Below are 21,643 nucleotides of genomic sequence, written 5' to 3' on the forward strand. Positions count from 1 at the left end.
TTCCTGCCACCCTGGGCCAAGAACAACATAACACTATTCATTCTGAATCACTCCTCAAAACCCATGGCTACTTCCTGTGCAAAAATGCAGGGATAGACCACCAGATACAAGTGACATCCCGTTTCACACAGAGGAAGAAAATGAGCTGATGATGCAGGCATATGGTTCCGAAGGCCCCGGGGAGGGGGGACCCCTCCCAGCAGGACGGCAGCACCACACACAACCTGTTCACAGCAGGCCAGTCACTAACAAACTACACAGCCACAAATTACTTGTTGATGGCAGACTGTCTGCTTCTGTCATTATTTAAACATTGCCACACGTTTTCTTAAAACATTTCCAATAAGGAAATACAGACAAAATCCAGAGTAAGTGCAAAAAAGCATTTTCTTAAATGACGATGGAGGTGAGCTCAATTTGAAAAGCTGCTTTCAGTGATGCTTCACAGACAAAAGGCAGTGTCTGGACAGGTGGAAACAGCTGGTGCTTGTAGAGCCACTTTGGGGTTTGTATCAAAAGCTGAAGATGAAACAGGGTTACATGTACTACTTAGTAATCAAATCACTTCCCTGAAGCTTTTCTGAGCTGCTACTAAGTTAATTTCAGGAAGAGATGATTTCAAACTAAATTCTCTTTCAGTTACAACTGGACAAAAATGTGTAGGCAGGAAAATTGCAATGTACAAATTAAGGGAAAAAATGGCAAGGATTTTAGGAATAGGGGGCTGTTTTAAAAAGGTGCTGCTGCTGCTGCTAAGTCGCTTCAGTCGTGTCCGACTCTGTGCGACCCCACAGACGGCAGCCCACCAGGCTCCCCCGTCCCTGGGATTCTCCAGGCAAGAACACTGGAATGGGTTGCCATTTCCTTCTCCAATGCATCAAAGTGGAAAGTGAAAGTGAAGTCGCTTAGTCGTGTCTGACTCTTAGCGACCCCATGGACTGCAGCCCACCAGGCTCCTCTGTCCATGGGATTTTCCAGGCAAGAGTACTGGAGTGGGGTGCCATTGCCTTCTCCAATTTATATGATTCCTATTTGAAAGTGAAAGTCACTCAGTCATGTCTGACTCTTTGCGACCCCACGGACTATACAGTCTATAGAATTCTCCAGGCCAGAGCACTAGAGTGGGTAGCTCTTCCCTTCTCCAGGGGATCTTCCCAACCCAGGGATCGAACCCAGGTCTCTCACATTGCAGGCGGATTCTTTACCAGCTGAGCCACCAGGGAAGCCCAATTTGAAAAGCACTTCACACTCCATGGACATCTGTGTACAGTGTGCTTTTCACACTTTCTCACCTTACAAGTGGGGCTGTGGGGCCAGTTGGGCTCACTGCGTGTTAGTAGATCCTAGAGCAGATTCCTGACCCCGGGCGCAGTCCTCCAGGGACAGCAGGAGTCATTTCAGGCAAAGGACTCCAGTGATTGGAATTTAAAGTGGGTAAACACTCTGTAGCAACTACTACCCAGGCGTGAGAGTCTGAAGAGAGCAGTGCTCCTACGTTAAGTAAGAGGCGGTGAGAGCGCTGCTGCTGCTGCTAAGTCGCTCCAGTCGTGTCCGACTCTGTGCGACCCCCTAGACGGCAGCCCACCAGGCTCCCATCCCTGGGTAAGAGCGCTGCTCCTACGCAAATGCTTTGAGAAGAAGGAGAGGCCTGAAGCCTTTTATGATTGTCTCCTCCCCACCATCCTCCTGCTGGTCCCCAAACATGCTGACTCCCGCTTCAAAATGGCTGTAAGCCACACTGTTCTTTCCTTTCTTTACAGAAACAAGGAACAATTTTTTTTTAATTACTGATTACAAAAGTACATATAGAAAACTTGGAAAATAAAAAAGGATAAAGGAAAGTATAAAGTTGTATCTTGACCTGGAACTCAGCACCAGTCCCCTACCTACTCTAACCTGTACCCACCTGCACCAGCCAGTCACACACTAATCTACGCCTACCAGTCACCCACGTGTACTAACCTATACCCACCAGTCACCCCCCTGCGCTAACCTACACCCACCGGTCACCCACCTACACCCACCAGTCACTCACATACTCTGACCTACACCCTCCTGCACTGACCTACACCCATGAGTCACTCACATGCACTAACCTACACCCACCAGTCACCCACCCGTGCCCAGCAGTCTTTGACCTGCACCCCTTACACACCAGGGACACCTCACCTCTCCAGCCTCAGCTGCTTTGTCTGCACAGAGGGGACAGTAGTACTCACCATGTTAAGTTTTGGTAAAAAATAACTTCATACACAGTAAAAACTGAGAATGGTGCCACAGAAAACATGTAACTAAATGTTAGCTGAAATTTTATTATTTGCTTTATCTTCTTCAAACACTCTTCTTTTTGTTCAAGGTTAATTCTTTTTTAAAGATTGTGATAAAATATATGCAGCTACTACTTAGGAGGAGAAGCGGGAGGCAGAGGATGAGATGGTTAGATGGCACCACCAACTCAATGGACATGAGTCTAAGCAAACTCCGGGAGATAGTGATGGACAAGCAAGCCCGGAGTGCTGCAGTCCATGGGGTTGCAAACAGCCGGGTATGACTGAACAACTGGACATGAGTGAGTGAATGACTGCTTAGAAACCTTGACTCCAGGTCATCTTTACCCACCTAGAGGCAGACTGAAACAGGCTGGGCAGGGCAGCAATGAAAAGGGCCTGAAAATATCCCTGCAGGCACGGGGTGAAGGAGTCCTGCCCAGGGAGGGGGGCAGTGGGCTGGGGCGGCCAGGTGGAGTGGGAGATGGGCCCTGGGCCTCGGGTCACCTGGTGTAGGCTTTCTTCTCCTCCCGCGACATGCTGCTCAGAAGAAGTTCCTTCAACGTGCAGGTGTTTTCAATCCATTCGATTAGCCCCAGCCTGAAAGGAAGGGACAGTCATGAGCCCCCGCTGCTCGGCCTTCTCTATACAACAGCTCTGCTCTCGCTTCCTCCACGAGGAGGAGCCTCACAGCAGAGCAGTCTGTGCTGCTGCTCTCTGTCCTGTGACACCTGAAACCCGAACTGTCCCTTGCCCCCGCCCACAGAGGGCAGCCCCCCACCCCCACAGAGGGGCAGCCGCACCTGGAGGTCATGGGCACCACGTGGTAGGTGGTCATTTGCAGGCCCCTCTGGCCGCAGGCGGCATCGTGGGCCAGGACGCTGTTCATGACCTGGAGCAGCTGCTGGATGCGGTGGTCTTGGCGCAGATCCTCGCCGCCCTTCACCAGGAAGGGATACTCCCGTTCATCGTGGCCGCGAATCACGATGCGCTTGGGTTTCCTGATCGAGGCCATCACTTTGACCTTTAGAGATTGAACAGCATCCTCAGGTGCAGCTGAGAGACCGGGTGGTCTCGTCCCCAGAGGGACGCAGGTGGGTGACAGGTTGTGGGGCCCCTGGTTGCCCTGATTACGAGTTACACTGACAAACACGCGTGCTCGTGAACAAGCCACACGACACGTCCACTTGCGTTACGTCTATAATGGACACACACAGAGCTGATGCCTCAAGTCTACTAGACCCTTACACATGACTGAAGTTGAAAGTGAAACATTATATTAAGGCCAGTAAATTCCATCAGAAAACTCATAACACAACTCTCACAGAACTCCATGCGCCCGAGACCAATGTGAGGAGTGAACCGAGGGGCTGACCCTGGCCCTGGAGCTGGTGGAACCGGCACCTACCCGCTCGTCGAAGCCTGCGATCCGCGCGTGGTGCTCGGGCATTGGTTTGCTTCTGCCATCGTACTGACCTGGGATGGACACAGAGCCGCCTCAGAGGCCGCAGGGACAGCACATGCTCTTCACACCCCACTTCATCCCCCTCCCCCAGTCTAATAGGAGAAAAATGTTACTCAAAATTTTCAGTGGATGTATTTTTTAAAAATGCTGTTATTTCTCGTTTGACTAATGGATGTTGCTTCCTATTTGGTGGAGCAGAAGCAAATGGGGAGACAGGGCCTTGGGCGAGCCCCCCACCCCCACCTCAGCCCCGATTCTAGTCACGTTGTGTATCAGGAGGCTATGCTTCAACGTTCTTCCTGAAACTCACAGTCTGGGATGCATAGCTGTTAATAATAACAAAGAGAAGTGTTTCTCCAAATCTTTTTTCCCCCCACTGGAGTAAGGATACAAGTCACTGTACTATAACATTTTTTGTCTGGCAAATTCCAGGGGGAAGAAGGGATGTGGGGATCACAGTGCCCACATCTGGCCAGCCTGCTGCCGCCTGCTTGCAGAGTCCCCAGCCCCTCCTGAAGGCATGTCAGGTGCCATCACCCCCCTCACTTCAGGTGGGACCAGCACGTCTCCAGAGAAGCAGGGTGCAGGCACACTGCATCTCACTGCTCTGCAGACACTGCCGTTTTTACAAATGGAGGCTTGGTGACGGCCCTGAGTTGCCAGGAGATGGCGTTTTTCAGAAACAGTGTGTTTCAACTTTCGTATGTACTCTGTTTTGTAGACAGGAGGCCACTGCACAGTGTGGTATAAACACAGCACTTACAATGCGTCACTGGGCAGCCACCTGCTTTGATGTGCTCTGCTGCAGGGGCTGGAATAAAACACACAGCATCTCGGGGGGTTGCCTGAATTTTATTTCTGAAGAAAAGTTCTGCAGGGCAAAGCGTGGGCAGGTTCTGAGGACATTACTAGCTACCATGACAGCAGGGGGCCAGCTGAGCACTCGTCCTCAGGAATGGGACGGGACTTGTAATGTGCTTAAGTGTACTGACCATAGAAACTACAGATTTTCATGATGAAAAACATGTGGAATTTAAAATCTTTTCAAAAAAAGAAAGAAAACTGTCATGATTCTGATTTCACCCTCTTAGAGACAGAGGCTCTTGCTCTGGCACGACTCTCCCCAGCGCCATGCTGTCCACACACAGGTGAACTCACCAGGGACCTCCAGCTCCGCTCTCAGGAATTCCACCCTGAAGTTGCTCATCCAGGGAGAACATTCCCTCAGGTTCCCCGGCGCATTTGAGGCCCTGAGCATCCCCTCCAGTAGCGAGCCAGCGATGGTGTAGAAGTCCTGGAGCTTCATGCCTGGGAGTTTAGAGCCTCCTCTCCCAAAGTGCTTATCAAATTCCTTTCCAAAAGCCTGAAAGTAATAATAAACTTACCTTAAATTAAAAAAAAAATTTTTTTATTGGGGTACAGTTGCTTCACAGTGTTAGTCTCTGCTGTCACCACAGAGCACTGGGGAGAGTTTCCTGTGCCATACCGTTGGTTCTCGTCAGTCACCTATGGTATACACAGTAGTATACACACGTCCATCTAATTTATCTTTAATAATAATGTGAAGTTGACGCCTGGAAAGGTTCTAGGTTTATAAATCTTTATAACAAATAGGTACTCAGTTACATTGCTTTTTTCCTGTGCCTTTAATCAACAGTTTCACTTTCCTTGAATGTTTCAACTCTGTTCTGGTGGATTAACCTTTTAATTGATGTAAATTATGTGTTGATTTGTGATGAAGTAGAAAGTTCTAGATGGATGGTCCCAGGTAATAGAAACCAACCTCAGGACAAACCGTGGCTGCAGCTGCAGCAAGGTTTCTTTCTATAGGGGCTCTGCCCAGGCGGGCAGCAGGCTATACTCGACCCAGTCAGGCCAGAGTTTCTGGGTCAGAGCTGATGGGCTCAGCAGGAGGGAAAGGAAACCCAGTGTGCAGAGTGACAACGGGCTTGACCTGGGTATGACCCCGCAGGAGCCCTCCACAGGAGGAGCGGGTGGGCCCCTCCTCTCCTCAGAAGGCTGCTCTGTGACCGCTTGCAGCACCTACTCTGCTGCCCTCTCTGGTCGACCCTGGGCCAGCCCCTGCCTGACCTCACACCCAAATTCTGCTGAACCCTGCCAGCCTTGCGGTCCATCCACCTGCCATCTGGGATTCTGAGTGGTGATGGTGCAGACATGTGTGGTATCCAGGATCACTCTGAGAACCAAGAAGATTAAACCACACTTAACCTGTACATCTAAGAATCTAGCCATGAAGAACAGAATGTAATAAATGTGCCACTATCTGACCTACAAACATGCCATCAATATCTACCAGAAAGTCACAGATCTAATGAAAGTTTACAAGCGCAACAGACATTTTAAAACCAGAATTATCAACGAACCAGCAAATATAAGCCCTGGTCTCCACACGACTCTGTAATCTCGAGGAGCCTGCCATCCACGTACCTGGATAAACCTCCTTCGAAAACTCCCAAGGCCAGGAGCCTGTGGGTCTCCCAGGGCTGCATGCATCCTCTCATACATTCTCTGAATGTTCTTTTTATCCACAGGTGTTTTCCCTAGTTCAACCTTAACGTCCTCCATCCAGTCCTGCGCAGAGAAAGACACGTCAAGCGGGACCACAGGCAAGTCGCACTGAGTTCCGTGAGTTACGCCAGGAGCTGTCACCTCACCTTAAAAAGCATCTCAGGGTTGGAGAGCTGCTCCAGGGCATTAATGAAATCCTGAACCACGCCTTCTCGATCCAGCTTAGCTTTAATCCTGTTACAAAAATTAAAGTTTAGGTGCTCAAACGTCTTCCAAAGATCAAGGCCAACAATTTTTATGTGTATATAACTATATTTATATATAAGAAAATATTTAACCAGCTACCTAGTCCAGGGAAGGAGCAATTTAAAAATTAAAACAGGGACTTCCATGGTGGGACAAGGGGCTAAGATGCTATGCTCCCAATGCGAGGGGTCTGGGGTTCAATCCCTGGTCGGGAAACGTGATCTCACGTGCTGCAACTAAAACTAAAGATCCCACATGCTGCAATTGAGACCCAGTGCAGCCAAATAAGTAAATGAACTTTAAAAAAAAAAAAAAAGATACTTATTAAAAAAAAGAAAGCAAATCCTCCACATTCTGATGCACACAAACTGACACATACAGTTTCTGTGGTTAAAAGGTCCCTTTCTCAACAAACTTGCAACTGTTCTCTTTCTAAGGAACTGATCACGCTACAGCTGCCTCTGCTGAGACAGAGGTGGGTGCCACAGGGTGGTGGGCGTCATGGGGCGGTGGGTGCGTGGCCAGCCCATCAGGGCACTGCACTCCCCCACACTGCCACTCAGAAGCTCACCACTCTAAATAACTAGGCACATCAGCTCCTGACACAGAAGGCCGGCTACGACACTGGTGTCTACCAAAGTCCTCTTTCTAAAGCGAAACACCACTGCCTGTGTGCTCACTCACCAATCAACTGAAGGAGCCAAAAGGATAACATCTGGGCTATTTTGCAAGTCCTAATTAAGAGGGGCTTCCCAGAGACTTTCAATTTCAGAACAACTTCAGGAACTGATTTCAGAATGCATCTTGAGTCTGTCTCAACCAAGGGATCACTAGCATTTAGCGCAACCCTCTCCTGACCAACACTGTGAGATGAATTGTGCTTACAAAAGGAAAGAAATTCTACAACAAGTAACACTCCAGGTGGATGCACCCAGCCTGCAGATGCCCAGGCCTCCCGCCCCAGGGCGGCGCTAACTCATCTGAGGACAAACATAAGCGTCCGTGTGTCTGCTTGGCCCACAGTCATTTTTACAATCTTTCAGTGTTTGAGCGACCTAATTTTTCTGTCACCTGGCCACAAACTCCTTGTTTTTATGACCAGCAGAAGTGTCTCTGAAGCAGTAGCTTTCGCTACTTATCATGAACGGGTAGACGATGGCCTGCGGGTAGTGGTCAGCAATGTCCTCCACGGTGCGCTGGATGGCAACCGCCTCCTCCTTGTCCAGCAAGGGCAGCATGTGGCCAATCCAGCCGATGAACTCCCAGCAAGGGACAGAAGAGATCTGCAACACAGAGCAGGGCATTTAATGTTCTTTCCCTACACAGGGGCTGTGTGTCCAACAACAAAGCACAGCTGCATTTGCGATTGTCAGCGTAAAAGCAGACAGACGCATTGATGGAGGTTGGCCTTCTCCTGCCCTTTCGGTTCTGACCCGCCACGAGCCTTCTCTGGGCACTCACACGGCCCCTTTCTTCATAAGAAGGGAAGCAGACAGAACCGCTGTCGCTGATTCTCCTTGGATTTACGTCATTCCTTCCGCCAGCTGTACTGTATCCCACGTCATCTCACTTGTGCTCCATCAGCAACTTTTAGGGTGCCCGCATGTCTTGCTTTCCAGACAATACTACAGGGCTCATCCCTGCATGTTTATCTCTTTGTACCTGTGCTATACGCCCACAGGAGAAATTCCTAACTCTCTGCTTACTTTTAATGTTAACAGTAAAAATCACTGATTTTCCTCCAAGAAGATTTTTCCAATGTTCACCTCTAAGTCTTTTCCAAAATCCTTTCCAACACTGAGGACAATCAACTTTTAAAATTTATTGTCAATCTGAGAAATGAAAAAGCATCTGATTGTAATTTGCATGTTTCATTTTTAGAAGCCTGCGCGTCTTGGCCTCACATACTTTAACCACGCGAGCATCTGCTGTTTTCTATTAGTCTGTTACTTTGGAGACCGGGGACAACTGCTCTCCATCTCCACTATGTGTTGCGAATATCTTTCTCTGAGTTTTCTTTTAAACTTTGTATACAGTTGTTGTTGTTGTTTTTTAAATGCTAGGAGCATCAAATTATTTTCCTTTATAGCCCCTGGTTGTTGTCTCTCAACTTCAAGATCATTTTAAAATTTCGCTCAGGTTTTCCTCCAAAGCTTTTCCAGCCGTTTGTTTCAGGATAAAGTCTGACGCACCTGAAACACTGGTGTAAAGCGAGGGAGGGCGGGCAGCTTAGGAAACCCGCAGCGCGAGGCCAGTTGCCCCTCTCAAGGGTCTTGATATAGACCCACCGCTCTGTTTCCACACAAACTCAAGATGTTATTTTTATTATATATAAATATGATTTGGGGAAAAATGAAATAACTTATTGAAATTTCTTTACTTATCTTTAAGAAAAACGCCTGTGTGTTGCATACTAAATTGACCTTAATTTCCTGTGTTGCACCTACTGAAATGCTCACCCATCCAAGTGCGCAGAGCACTGACTCTGAGCTCGGTGACAGCACCATCTACAAGCCTGCTGTGCCCAGCTAACAGTGCTGTGTCACCCTTTCTGAACATTGTCAATTCAAAGCCTGGCCTAGTTTTCCAGTTACAGCACCACAGAAGTCACTAAGGAGCCTCTCTGAGGACCCTGCCGCCCTTTTGCCCCAGCGCAGCCCCAGCAGAGAGGCCAGCACAGGACATGAGCAGGGGAGTGGGATGTTCGCAGGAGCCCTCAGGGTCGCTGAGATGCAGGGTGTGGTGGGCTGGTTCCCAAAACGTCCCCTGCCAAAATGTGGCACTGCCAAACAGTGAGCTGAGCATAAGGCCCGGGATGCGACAGACGAGGCTCGGCCCTGAAGGGAGAGGGGGTCATGTGCCAGCCTCGCCCCTTCTCTGCCCCTCGGGTCCCCCTGCAGACGGAGTCTTCACACCAACACCCCCAGAGGAAAGCAGGGCCTGGGAGCTCACTCTCAGCGTTTCACTGACACATGTTCTGGGATGGAGCAGAAAGCGGTGGTTAGGAAAAGCCATCACCCATGCCCCACACATGGTGCGTGTCTGGACATAAGTTCTATCAAGTTCCGGCTGCTGGAATGAACACACTGACCTCTCTGGTCATCAGGCCCAGCGTCTCCTCTGGATACTGTGTGACAATTTGCAGGAGCCGGGGGAACTTCAGCCGGGCCTCGCTCGAGTGAAACTTCAATGCCTTCAGCATCTTGTCCACCACAAGGGCTGGATACGTGAGCAGCTCTGCAGACCCAAGGACTAGTGGGACAGAAGAGGGGAGATGTGGTCACTACCCCCAGGCAGACACAGTGACCGACTCTGACGCTCACTTCCCGGGGCTTGCATGTTGTAATTATCATGTTCCCTCTGCAGCAACTACTGCAGCAGAGCAGGCGGTCCTGGGCCACGTGTGAGGGCTTCGCTCAGGGGCTGACCCCTACTCCTGGGTGAAGCCATCTGAGTCCTGGGCTGCAACAGGAGGGCGGCCACAGGAGCCGGTCATACTCGCGTCAGGTAAGCAGACGGAGGGACAGAGACAGCCTGCCACCGGTCACAGGCAGGCCACAGGGTGTGTCCGTGTCACTGCCGCTCAAACAAACTGCACGCTGACACAACATGAGGCTCACCGGACATGCCCTCCTCCTGCCTGTGGAGCTGCTGGTCACAGAACTCGGCGAGTGTCAGGTAAGCCACGGTCACGCCGGCTGTAGGGCCCTGGCCCCGTGCCAAGGGCCCGGCCTCCTCCTCTGCTGCCCGCACGGCCTCAGAAAGGTGGTGGAACGCTCTCTGGTATAAACCTGCCATGACCTGGAATTCAGAGACCCCGACAGCTGTGAGTGGGCCCAGAGCTTCCTGAGGACCTTCCTCCCTACCTGGGCCCCATGGGCCACCAGGGAACACAAAGCTGTTAGTGCCAGACCAGGAGAGACACGAGCCTCATACAACCTCAGGACCTGAAAGACAACACGAGGTGGGCCCCCAGGCCCCAGAGTGGGCTGAGGAAGGGCTGGGGACACAAGAGACATGAGGAGCACATGGGAATTACTGATAATACAGAATCACCTGAAAAAAGCCAACAGAGCAGCTGCTACACAAAAAAGCAGAAAAGCTGGTTTTCCCCACAAGCTAGTGGGGTGTCTGGATAACGATGGGTGGCAAGATTACAGCAAAGTGCATGGAAAAACTGTCCGCAGGGATCAACACAGACTCCTCATTCTTGACACTAAAGGAAGGCTGTTATCCGAATGAACAGGAAGCACATGGAGCGTGTCACCAGCCCAGTGGCAAACTCAGTTGCGTGTAACTGCCAGCTACGTGTTAAAAGCACACAGCAAGACCTGATGCTGCTTTCATGCAGCAGAACCGTCACGGGCAGGACAAACACACGACACAAGGAGCTCAGGTCCCCAGCCTCACTACCTTGTCTGCATCCTCCGAGCTGGACCCAGACAGCTCCACGACACTCCTGGCCTTACTCTCCCCAATCTCAGCAAGGCAGGTGGGCTCGTCACAGAGAGCATCGGCTAGGATCCGGTAGGTCGTACCCAGGAGGACGTGATGGTCACGGGAAGCCAGGGTGCTTGTGCTCAATGTGTTCTCAGCTATTGGATTACACACACACACACAAATTTTTTAGAAGTGAGTAAAAACACAAATTAAAGAGAATATAGTCATAATTAAACTATTACACCCAAAACTTAGCTAAGTGTTAAAAAGAACATTTTAAACTTAAACTTTAAAGAAATAAAAGCTCCAAAAGTCATACTTAATAGTATTATTAGGATACAAAGTACCTTGGCTCCAAATACCTAATAAACATTTAAGAAAAATTTTACAGGGCTTCCCTGGTGGCTCAGTGGTAAAGAATTTGCCTGCCAATGTAGGAGACACAGGTCCCATCCCTGAGCCAAGAAGATTCCACATGCCAAGAAGCAGCTAAGCCCATGGCCACAACTACTGAACGTGTGCTCCAGAGCCAGGGAGCCAGTTACTGAGCCCGTATGTCACAGTGACTGAAGCCCGAGTGCTCCAGAGCCCATCCTCTGCAGCTAGAAAAAAGCTCGTGTGGTACTGAAGACCCAGCACAGCCAAAAACAAATAAAATTATCTTTTAAAACATTTTTATAAAATTGAGTTCCCAAATGTCAGATAGAGCAGCACAAAGAAGAGGTGAGAAGACAGGATGCAGAACGTGCGCCGCCCAGAAAGCAGCTCGCACCCAGCAGGGACGCAGTCCTGAGCGCCGTGCACAGCTGCTCGGGCCGGCGCTGGGCCCGGGCCCGGCTGTGGCTGAGCCGGCAGTAGGCCTGCACCCACATCACCAGCCAGTCCTCCCGGGCTTTCGACTCTCTGTGCAGCTCCTTCAGCAGCTTCAAGGCGAGTGAGAAATTGTTCTGCGAGAGAGAGAGAGAGGAAGCAGAGAGATGAGATGGGGCCCGCAGCACACAATCCAGCAGGAAGCAGAGACCCATCACCTGAGCTGAAACCACGGGGTGTCCCTGTGTTTACCGTAGGGACAGTCGCAGCCACAACATGCACTCCAGGGAGGCTGGGAGAGCGTCACTGCCACCAAGTTCACAACACATTCCTCAACCACGAAAGCCCTGTCCAAAGGGGTTTCCCCTCCCCAGCTGCTGGCGACCATGGCCTTTTGCTTCTGGATCTGCCTCTTCTGGACCCTTGGTATAGTCAAATCAGCAGACAACTTTCGACTTGACTCACAATCCCACTCTTCCCTACAGCTGAACAATGCTCTCTCGCAGGGTGAACCACAGTTTATCACCCACCTCCTCCTGATACACATTCCAGCTTTGTTGTTGCCACCTTTCGGCTATTTCAAATAATGTTCTTTGCTAATCTGAATGGAAATAAAGCCCCTGGAGAAGCTAAAGGCAAAGGAGAAAAGGAAAGATATACCCATCTGAATGCAGAGTTCCAAAGAATAGCAAGGAGAGACAAGAAAGCCTTCCTCAGTGATCAATGCAAAGAGATAGAGGAAAACGATAGAATGGGAATAGAATTAGAGAAAGAAATGGCAACCCACTCTAGTATTATTGCCCGGAGAATCCCAGGGATGGGGGAGCCTGGTGGGCTGCCATCTATGGGGTCGCACAGAGTCGGACACAACTGAAATGACTTAGCAGCAGCAGCAGAGATCTCATCAAGAAAATCAGAGATACCAACGGAACATTTCATACAAAGATGGGCTCAATAAAGGACAGAAATGGCATGGACCTAACAGAAGCAGAAGATATTAAGAAGAGATGGCAAGAATACATGGAAGAAATAAACAAAAAAGATCTTCATGACCCAGATAACCACGATGGTGTGATCACTCACGCTGAGTCAGACATCCTGGAATGTGAAGTCAAGTGGGCCTTAAGAAGCATCACTATGAACAAAGCTAGTGGTGGTGGAGTTCCAGCTGAACTATTTCAATTCCTAAAAGATGATGCTGTGAAAGTGCTGCACTCAATATGCCAGCAAATTTGGAAAACTCAGTAGTGGCCACAGGACTGGAAAAGGTCAGTTTTCATTCCAGTCCCAAAGAAAGGCAATGCCAAAGAATGTTCAAATACTGTACAATTGCACTCATCTCACATGCTAGCAAAGTAATGCTCAAAATTCTCCAAGCCAGGCTTCAACAGTATGTGAACAAAGAACTTCCAGATGTTCAAGCTGGATTTAAAAAAGGCAGAGGAACCAGAGATCAAATTGTCAACATCTATTGGATCATCGAAAAAGCAAGAGAATTCCAGAAAAACATCTAATTCTGCTTTATTGACTATGCCAAAGCTTTTGACTGTATGGATCACAACAAACTGGAAAATTCTTAAAGAGATGGGAATATCAGACCACCTGACCTGCCTCCTGAGAAATGTGTATGCAGGTCAAGAAGCAACAGTTAGAACTGGACATGGAACAACAGACTGGTTCCAAACTGGAAAAGGAATACATCAAGGCTGTATATTGTCACCCTGCTTATTTAACTTCTACGCAGAGTACACCATGCGACATGCCAGGCTGGATGAAGCACAAGCTGGAATCAAAAGTGCTGGGAGAAATATCAATAACCTCAGATATGCAGATGATACCACCCTTATGGTAGAAAGCAAAGAACTAAAGAGCCTCTTGATGAAAGTAAAAGAGGAGAGTGAAAAAGTTGGCTTAAAACTCAACATTCAGAAAACTAAGATCATGGCATCTGGTCCCATCACTTCATGGCAAATAGATGCAGAAACAATGGACAGTGAGAGACTTTATTTTTTGGGGTTCCAAAATCACTGCAGATGGTGACTGTAGCCATGAAATTAAAAGACATATGATCCTTGGAAGAAAAGCTATGACTAACCTAGACAGCATATTAAAAAGCAGAGACATTATGTTGCCAACAAAATTCCGTCTAGCAAAGCTATGGTTTTTCCAGTAGTCATGTATGGATGTGAGAGTTGGACTATAAAGAAAGCTGAGTGCCAAAGAATTGATGCTTTTGAACTGTGGTGTTGAAGACTCTTGAGAGTCCGTTGGACTGCAAAGAGATCAAACCAGCCAACCCTAAAGGAAATCAGTCCTGAATATTCATTGGAAGGACTGATGCTGAAGCTGAAACTCCAATACGTTAGCTACCTGATGCGAAGAACTGACTCATTTGAAAAGACCCTGATGCTGGGAAAGACTGAAGGCAGGAGGAGAAGGGGACGACAGAGGATGAGATGGTTGGATGGCATCACCAATTCGAGGGACATGAGTTTGAGTAAGCTCTGGGAATGGGTGATGGACAGGGAAGCCTGGCATGCTGTAGTCCACAGGATCGCAAAGAGTTGGACATGACTGAGTAACTGAACTGAAAGCCCCTAGATACAAATTTCCGTGTGGACCTAAGCTCTGCTTTCCTGTGGGTATATTCCGAGGAGGGAACTACAGTCACATGGCATTTGCAGGAGCTGCCAGACCGGTGACCGCAGGGTGCACCTCTACTCCAGCCGTCCCGAGGGTGGTGGTGGGTGGGCCCTTGCTGTGGTCTGACCCGCCTCCTCCCACGACGCGTGGTGCTGCGTTCTTCATGTGTGTACTAGCCACTTGAGTGTCTTCCTGGGAGAAGCATCCATTCAGATCCTTTGCCCATTTTATCACTAGATTGTTTGACTTTCTGTTGTTCAGTCGTAAAGAGTTATTTATGTATTCTGGATAAGAGGACGCTTATCAGATAAACAATTTCCAAATATTGTCTCCCATTGTGTGGGTTGTCTCTTCACTTTCTTTAGTGTGTTGCTTGAGGTACAGAAGCTTTTAATGTACAATTTCTCTACTTTTTATCTGGTTGTTTTATGGACATCTCTTAAATCTAATTCTCTGCCAAAGCTTCAAGGACACTGACATTAGAGTGTGTTACGACCCTTCCAACCACTCAGACCAGAAGTCCAGGTCGCCCTCATCACTCCTGTCATCTCTGGTCTTCTTGAACACAGTTTTTGTTCCCACCAGCATGTTCAAGACCTTCCAGGACCTCCTGGAGTCTCCAGTACCTAATTTGGGGCCACAAGCCTCACGGTCCACTTCAAACCAGCATCACGGGATAGCCTTCCCCTCACAGCAGGCTCTTCAGTTCCCAGTTTCTCATCTTTGGGATATTATCTAAAAATGTATCTCAGCACCTTTCTTTCCTACCATTCCCAGGTGCCTCCTCTCCCTGGAGCCTTTCTCCCCCACAACCCTGTGCCCCCCCAGCAGTGGAAAGCACCCGCTGTGCCCCGCTTCCTGCTGAGAAGCCACGTGCATCACCTCAGCTGCATGCCCTGGACCACAGCCACTACTGCTGCACCCAGAGCTAAGGAGACAGAAGGAGAAATGGCCAGGACCTTCTGGAAAAAGAGAATCTTCTTTCTTTTCTGCAGGAAATAGTCATGGAGAGACTACCTAATCTCAGAAAGACGCAGTGGGAAAGCAATACACAAAACATCAAGAGCATTTCCAACTCCAAGGGAAGCCTGGAGCTACCAGAGTCACAAAGAACAAGATTCGTCTGTGTGTGGCAGGGGAGACTGGGACAGGAGACAGATCCTCCTCGGTGGCGAATTTGAGAGCATCTGAAATCGTGCTCCTCTAAAACACAATTTAGGGGTTGATACAGCTCCTTTGTTCACTCAGGCTGTTCCAGGCTGGGCTTTTTCTTATTGAAAATATAAAAATTCCTCATATAATACTTACCTCAAAGAAAAACATTATACAAGAGCATTAAAACCCACAAAACAGAAATACTAATTATTATTGGCATAATATTCTTTGCTTTATAACAGCAATCAACATAGGGTCATTAAAACAGAAAGTTCCCCTAGTACATTTAAATATGATTACATGAAAATTTTAATACTTAAAATGTTAATATGCCACTTTTAAATAAAGCACACTTGTATAAATTAAGGATCTTATCAAAGGACATATTTTTCACAAAATACAATTTGAAACTTAAATACAATACAATACAATTTGTAACAAACTGGCAAGCACTCACTTTGTTAAAGAAGAGAAAACCTGATGTTAGGCCTATTTTCTTTGTAAGTTACAGAAAATAATCCTTTTGAAATGACTGACAAGTGAATAATAAACTTTAGAGGCTTTCTGGAAAACTTTAATTTTTCTTCAAGCTTACTTTCTTAAGAAATACGAACAACTCCATCACCTCTAAGCATCAGCTTTTTAAGAGGAGCTGGGCTTAGAGACCGCCAGCTCGAGTCTGTGGCCCTGGTGCCCACCTGCTTCCTCGCGCTCTCAGCCATCTGCATCCTCATGGAGAAGCTGCAGCTCGTGATCAGGGCCCGTGCGTCTTCTTCCTGAGCCTGTGAGTCCATCTCGGCCCCGTCCTCACTCGCACCTTCACTGTCTGGAAGGAGACAGAGCTTCTCCTCTATTTTGCTGAGAAAGAAACATCTACATGAAACAAAGAAAAGTAAGAGTTAATGCCGGACTTGTGAAAGGAATCTCTGACATACAGGAAGCTACTGGATAGCCTTTAGACAGAAATTCTACACTTACTGAAATTTTGCTCATTTTTTAGACGGTTAATGTTACACTCTCGGAACTGGACTTAATCTCCATTTTTATTAACCAACTCTGAGGATCCTCTGAAGATCACCGAGGATATTTTAACTTTTCAGATATCATCTATTGCCTCCACCTCCACAAAGTACAGTATTTACACTCATAACCTGCCTTCTTAATGAAGGGACAGCACATCGGTGTTGGGTCAAAACCATTTTTCTCTTCTGTCTCCAGATCTAAGGTCCTCCTCCCAAAGTCAGACAGTGTCAAGTGGTAGGCAGGTTATAACCACTGTTCTCAGTGGCTGTGTTACACATATGGCCAATTTTATACATATCTGATTTGGTTCCTGTGATTGTATTGCAGTGTTTTAATTTTCAGTAACGCTGGCACACCAAAAAATCACTAAAGACATGGAAGATCTGAAAAACACAATTGACCACCTTGATCTAATTGAAAATTATACACATTATGTCCAAGAACTGCAGAGTACATTGGGTTTTCAAGTACACATGGTATATTTACTAAAATAGACCATATGCCTGGCCATGGATCAAGACTCAATAAATTTAAAGAGACCGAAACCATACAGTATGTTTATAACCACGAGGAATTAATTCAGTAAGACACAGACACTCACTTATAACTATTTTATGGATCAAAAAGGAAATCACAGAAGAATGAGAAAATATTTTGAACTATAAGATAATATAAAATATAAAAATATAAAACCAACATACTAAAATCTGCAGTGTGCAGCTGAAGCAGTGCTTAGAGGAACATTATAACTTTAAATATACTGAAGAAAAAAGCATAAAATCAATGATCAAAGTTTACACCTTAAGAAACTGAAAAAGGAAAAGCTAAGTCTAAAGTACACAGAAAGAAAATACTAAAGATGAAACCAGAAATAAACGAAACAGAAAACAGATTGATGATAAAATCAGCAAAGCAGATCCTTTGAGAAAATCAGCAGAATTGACAGACACCTAAAATTGAGAAACTGATGAAGAAAAAAAAGAAACACAAATCATCAATATCAGGACTGAATAAGGATCTCCCACTACAGATACCACAAATAATAACATTAGAGTATAATATGAGTAACTTTATGCCAACAATTTGACATGAAATGGAAAAATACAATTTAATAAAATTGATATGGAAAGAAATAGAAAATTTAAATTTAAATAGTCCTATATATCTGTCTTCAGAAAGGTGTTTTTTCCCCAGTATTTATTTATTTCGCCATGCTGGGTCTTAGTTGCACCAGGTGGTACCTACTTCCCCCATCAGGGAATGAACCTGGCCCCCTGCCCCGGGAGCATGGAGCCCTTGCTGCTGGGCCACCAGGGAGGTCCCAGCTCTATATTACTTAAGTAATGACATATACTATCAAAAAGCTGCCCCATAGGAAACCTCCAGGTATATACAGTTTCACTGATGAACTATATCAAATATTTAGGAAATAAGAAGTATCTTACACAAACTGTTTTCAAAAAAGAGAGAAGGGTGCTTGTCCTAACTCATTTTATGAGGCCAGCATAACCCTAACATCAAAACCTAACAAAGACATTACAAAAAAGGGAGACATTACAGACTAGTTCCCACTTGAATACAGACAGAAAAAATTCTTAACAAAATGTTAGCAAACCAAGAATATGGAAAAGAGATTGGAAAAGAGATCACCATAACCACACAGGTTTACCTTCAAATGCACCATCTACTTCAGAATCAAAAGCAACATATTACACCAAAAACACAGCAAAGATGAGCTACATTATCCAGATGGTGACACAGGTCATTCTTGACCTTGGTCCCCTCACAGGAAAACCAAACAACATTCACGGACAAGACACTCCTGGGAAAATCCCCCAACACAACGGTGAGTTGTAAATAAGCCTGTACCCCCAGAGACTGAGGGGATGCCCGCTCTCAGGGCTGTGGTTCTCACCTCCTAGGGGTCTCAGGGCTCAGACCATGACAGAAAAGCTGAGGGGATTACAGCAACCACCAATGGATCCAGGGAGGCAGGGCCCTGCTCCCAGTGGTGCCTGAACAGAAATCCTAACCAGTGGCTTTATGTACCTGAGCCAAGATGCTGGCCCAGTCTGACCAGGGAGCTGGGCAGGGTGCAGGTTTGCCTGATTCAGGACCCAAACAATGAGTGTCGCCAGTCCTGGAGTGTGTTCTGTCCTCTGCAGGGGCAGAGAAGGTAATTCACAGCCCCAGCCACCGTACTGGGAAGCCTAACTGGAGCTCGGGCGCCTGCAGAGCCCACCCTGCGACCCTGCTCACAGCAGCATGGGACAGCCCAGCAGGAGGCCCTGCCTGTGGACAGAGCCAGGACAGTGGCGTGGACAGAGCCAGGTCAGTGGTTTGGCCACAGAGCCATGTAGCTTGGCGCATGGTTCTGCTGCATCTGGTTCCCAAACAAGAGTCCTGCCAGCTGAGGGGCCTACGGGGTGTCCCCACATGGGCCGGGAACTGACCTGTGGAAGAGCCTTCAGCTCAGCTACCCAGGGAGCCGCACAAGAACATGTGGGCTGTGGAGCAGCCCAGCACACAGCACTGCTGCAGCAGACAGCTTGGCCAGTGTCTCTCCCGTCCTGTCTTCAGAGGGAACTGGTGGCCCTGTCTGGCCAGGGAATTGGTGTGCAGTCCCACCTGATCTGGGTCCCCAAATGGTAAGTTGTCCCCTCCCCTCAACAGTACCCTACCTTATTGCTGAGCACAGGACCCTGTTCCAACAACCCAGGAAGCCTGATCAGAGAATCCAGGCAGCACAGAGAATCCTTTTACAAGATAGTTTATGTAAGCCACATGCTAGACACAAAGGAAAGCCTGTAGTAGCCACACAAAAGATGTGATAAAGAAGTCAAAACTCAGTAGACAAAAAGTCATCAAATCACACAAGAAAGAACAGGGAAAGCAAAAAGGGGTAATGAACCCACAAAACTGTCAGAGGGCAAGTAACAAAATGGGAACAGTAAGTCCTTACCCATCAATAACTGTTTCAAATGTAAACAGGTTAGAGTCTTCAAGCAAAAGACACAGAATGTCTGAATGGATAAAAACAAGATCCAGGGAGAACTCTCGAGGTCTAGTGGTTAGGATCTGGCGCCTGCATTGTCCTGGCCCAAGGTCCATCTCTGGACAGGGAACTAGGATCCCACAAGCCACATGACACAGTCAGAAGACAAAAAAGATCCAACGATATGATGTCTACTACAGACTCACCTTTGCTCTGAGACACACTGACAGAGTAAAGGGAAAGATATTTCAAGTAAATGGTAACCCCAAAGAGCAGGCATAGCTCTACTCTATCAGAGCAAACTAAGCTAACAACAGTAAAAAGATACAAGGAAGGTCATTACACGAGGATAAAGGGGCCAACTACCAATCTGTCAAGAAAATATAACGATTACAAATATTTACGCACCCAACATCGAAACACCTACAAAGCAAACAGTAATAGAACTAAAAGGAGAAATAAACAGCAATCCAACTATTGTTAGGACTTTAATACTCCACCACCAACAATGGATAGATCATCCAGACAGAAAATCAGTAAAGAAATAGCAGATTTGAACAATACTATAGACAATACTGACCTAACAGACACATACATGAAAAAAAGAGAAAAACACGTTCAATTAAACGATGCAAAGAAAAGGCATATGACAAAATTCAATATTTCTTCATTACAAAAAAAAACTTTCAGAAAATCAGTAGATGAGCAGCAAATAATTGGAAAATACCAATACAATGAAAAAAAAAATCCATTTACAACAGTGCTGAAAAAACAACACATACTTAGAAACAAATCTAACAAAAGACATCTAAGATTTCCATACTGAAAAAATACAAATCTTTGAAATTAAATAAGACCTAAGTAAACCGAGAGACATACCACATTCCTGAACTAGAGAACTCTATGCTGTTAAGACAGCAATTCCCCAAGCTGATCTATAGTCAACAAAAGTCCAACCAAACTCTGTTTTTCTTTTTTTGGTAGAAATTGATAAACAGATTCTAAAATGTATATATAAATATAAGTATCCTAACAGAAACAAAGCAATTTTCATTAGGGAAAACAAAGTTGGAGGACTCACCCTATCTGATTCAAGAGTATATATAAATATAAGTATCCTAACAGAAACAAAGCAATTTTCATTAAGGGAAACAAAGTTGGAGGACTCACCCTATCTGATTCAAGACTTACTATAAAGCATCCGGAGAAGGCGATGGCACCCCCCTCCAGTACTCTTGCCTGGAAAATCCCATGGACGGAGGAGCCTGGTAGGCTGCAGTCCATGGGGTCGCTAAGAGCTGGACACAACGGAGCGACTTCCCTTTCACTTTTCACTTTCATGCATTGGAGAAGGAAATGGCAACCCACTCCAGTGTTCTTGCCTGGAGAATCCCAGGGACGGGGGAGCTTGGTTGGCTGCTATGGGGTCACATAGAGTCGGACACGACTGAAGCAACTTAGCAGCAGCAGCAGCATAAAGCATCAGTAATGAATACAGTTTGATATTGTAAAAAGATAAGCATAAAAATCGAGAAACAGGACAGAGAATTCAAAAAAAGACCCACAAATATAATGGCCACTGATTTTCACAAAAGGTGCCAAGGCAATCCAATGAAAAAAAAGTTAAGACTTTTGAACAAATGGGACTACACAATCAGATATCCACATGGAAAAAGTGCACTTGTACCCCTGCCTCACACCATCTACAGGATCATCTTTCACTGGATCACAGGCCTAGACATAGAAAATGAAACCATAACATTTCTAGAAGAAAATACAGGAGGATAATTTTGCAAGATGAGCCTGGAATACCAGATCGAAAGGTCTCCCAGTAACTAAACCTGAGACATTCTGAACATGAAATAAAGAAGAACAGGAATGGATTATATTCCATAAATAAAATTTGATTCCATGATTATATACTAATAATTAAAATTTAAGTAAATGAGTAGATAAACAGGTGGGGGAGAAGGAGGGCTTCCTACAAGGTGCAGACAAACACGGGCACTTTGGCAGGGGGAGACGATGGTCACTGGACAGCACTGCCAAGGCTGCTTTGTCCAAGGTCAT

At 46.8% G+C, this 21,643-nt stretch overlaps 1 protein-coding gene across 1 annotated transcript in view; it reads right to left on the reverse strand.

Annotated features, from left to right (window-relative positions):
- PRKDC (protein kinase, DNA-activated, catalytic subunit) overlaps positions 1-21,643 on the reverse strand; it is a 126,611-nt gene that overhangs the window by 4,522 nt on the left and 100,446 nt on the right. The window contains exons 69-80 of the mRNA XM_019973745.2: positions 16,254-16,428; positions 11,720-11,894; positions 10,921-11,102; positions 10,128-10,308; positions 9,599-9,759; positions 7,579-7,790; positions 6,408-6,495; positions 6,181-6,324; positions 4,891-5,095; positions 3,676-3,743; positions 3,071-3,291; positions 2,775-2,867 (exon numbers count right to left, since the gene is read on the reverse strand). Of these exons, the coding sequence (XP_019829304.2) occupies positions 2,775-2,867; positions 3,071-3,291; positions 3,676-3,743; positions 4,891-5,095; positions 6,181-6,324; positions 6,408-6,495; positions 7,579-7,790; positions 9,599-9,759; positions 10,128-10,308; positions 10,921-11,102; positions 11,720-11,894; positions 16,254-16,428 (1,905 nt within the window). The remainder of the gene's footprint in view (positions 1-2,774; positions 2,868-3,070; positions 3,292-3,675; positions 3,744-4,890; positions 5,096-6,180; positions 6,325-6,407; positions 6,496-7,578; positions 7,791-9,598; positions 9,760-10,127; positions 10,309-10,920; positions 11,103-11,719; positions 11,895-16,253; positions 16,429-21,643) is intronic.

The sequence above is a fragment of the Bos indicus genome, chromosome 14 (assembly GCF_029378745.1).
Source record: "Bos indicus isolate NIAB-ARS_2022 breed Sahiwal x Tharparkar chromosome 14, NIAB-ARS_B.indTharparkar_mat_pri_1.0, whole genome shotgun sequence".
Lineage (NCBI taxonomy): Eukaryota > Metazoa > Chordata > Mammalia > Artiodactyla > Bovidae > Bos > Bos indicus.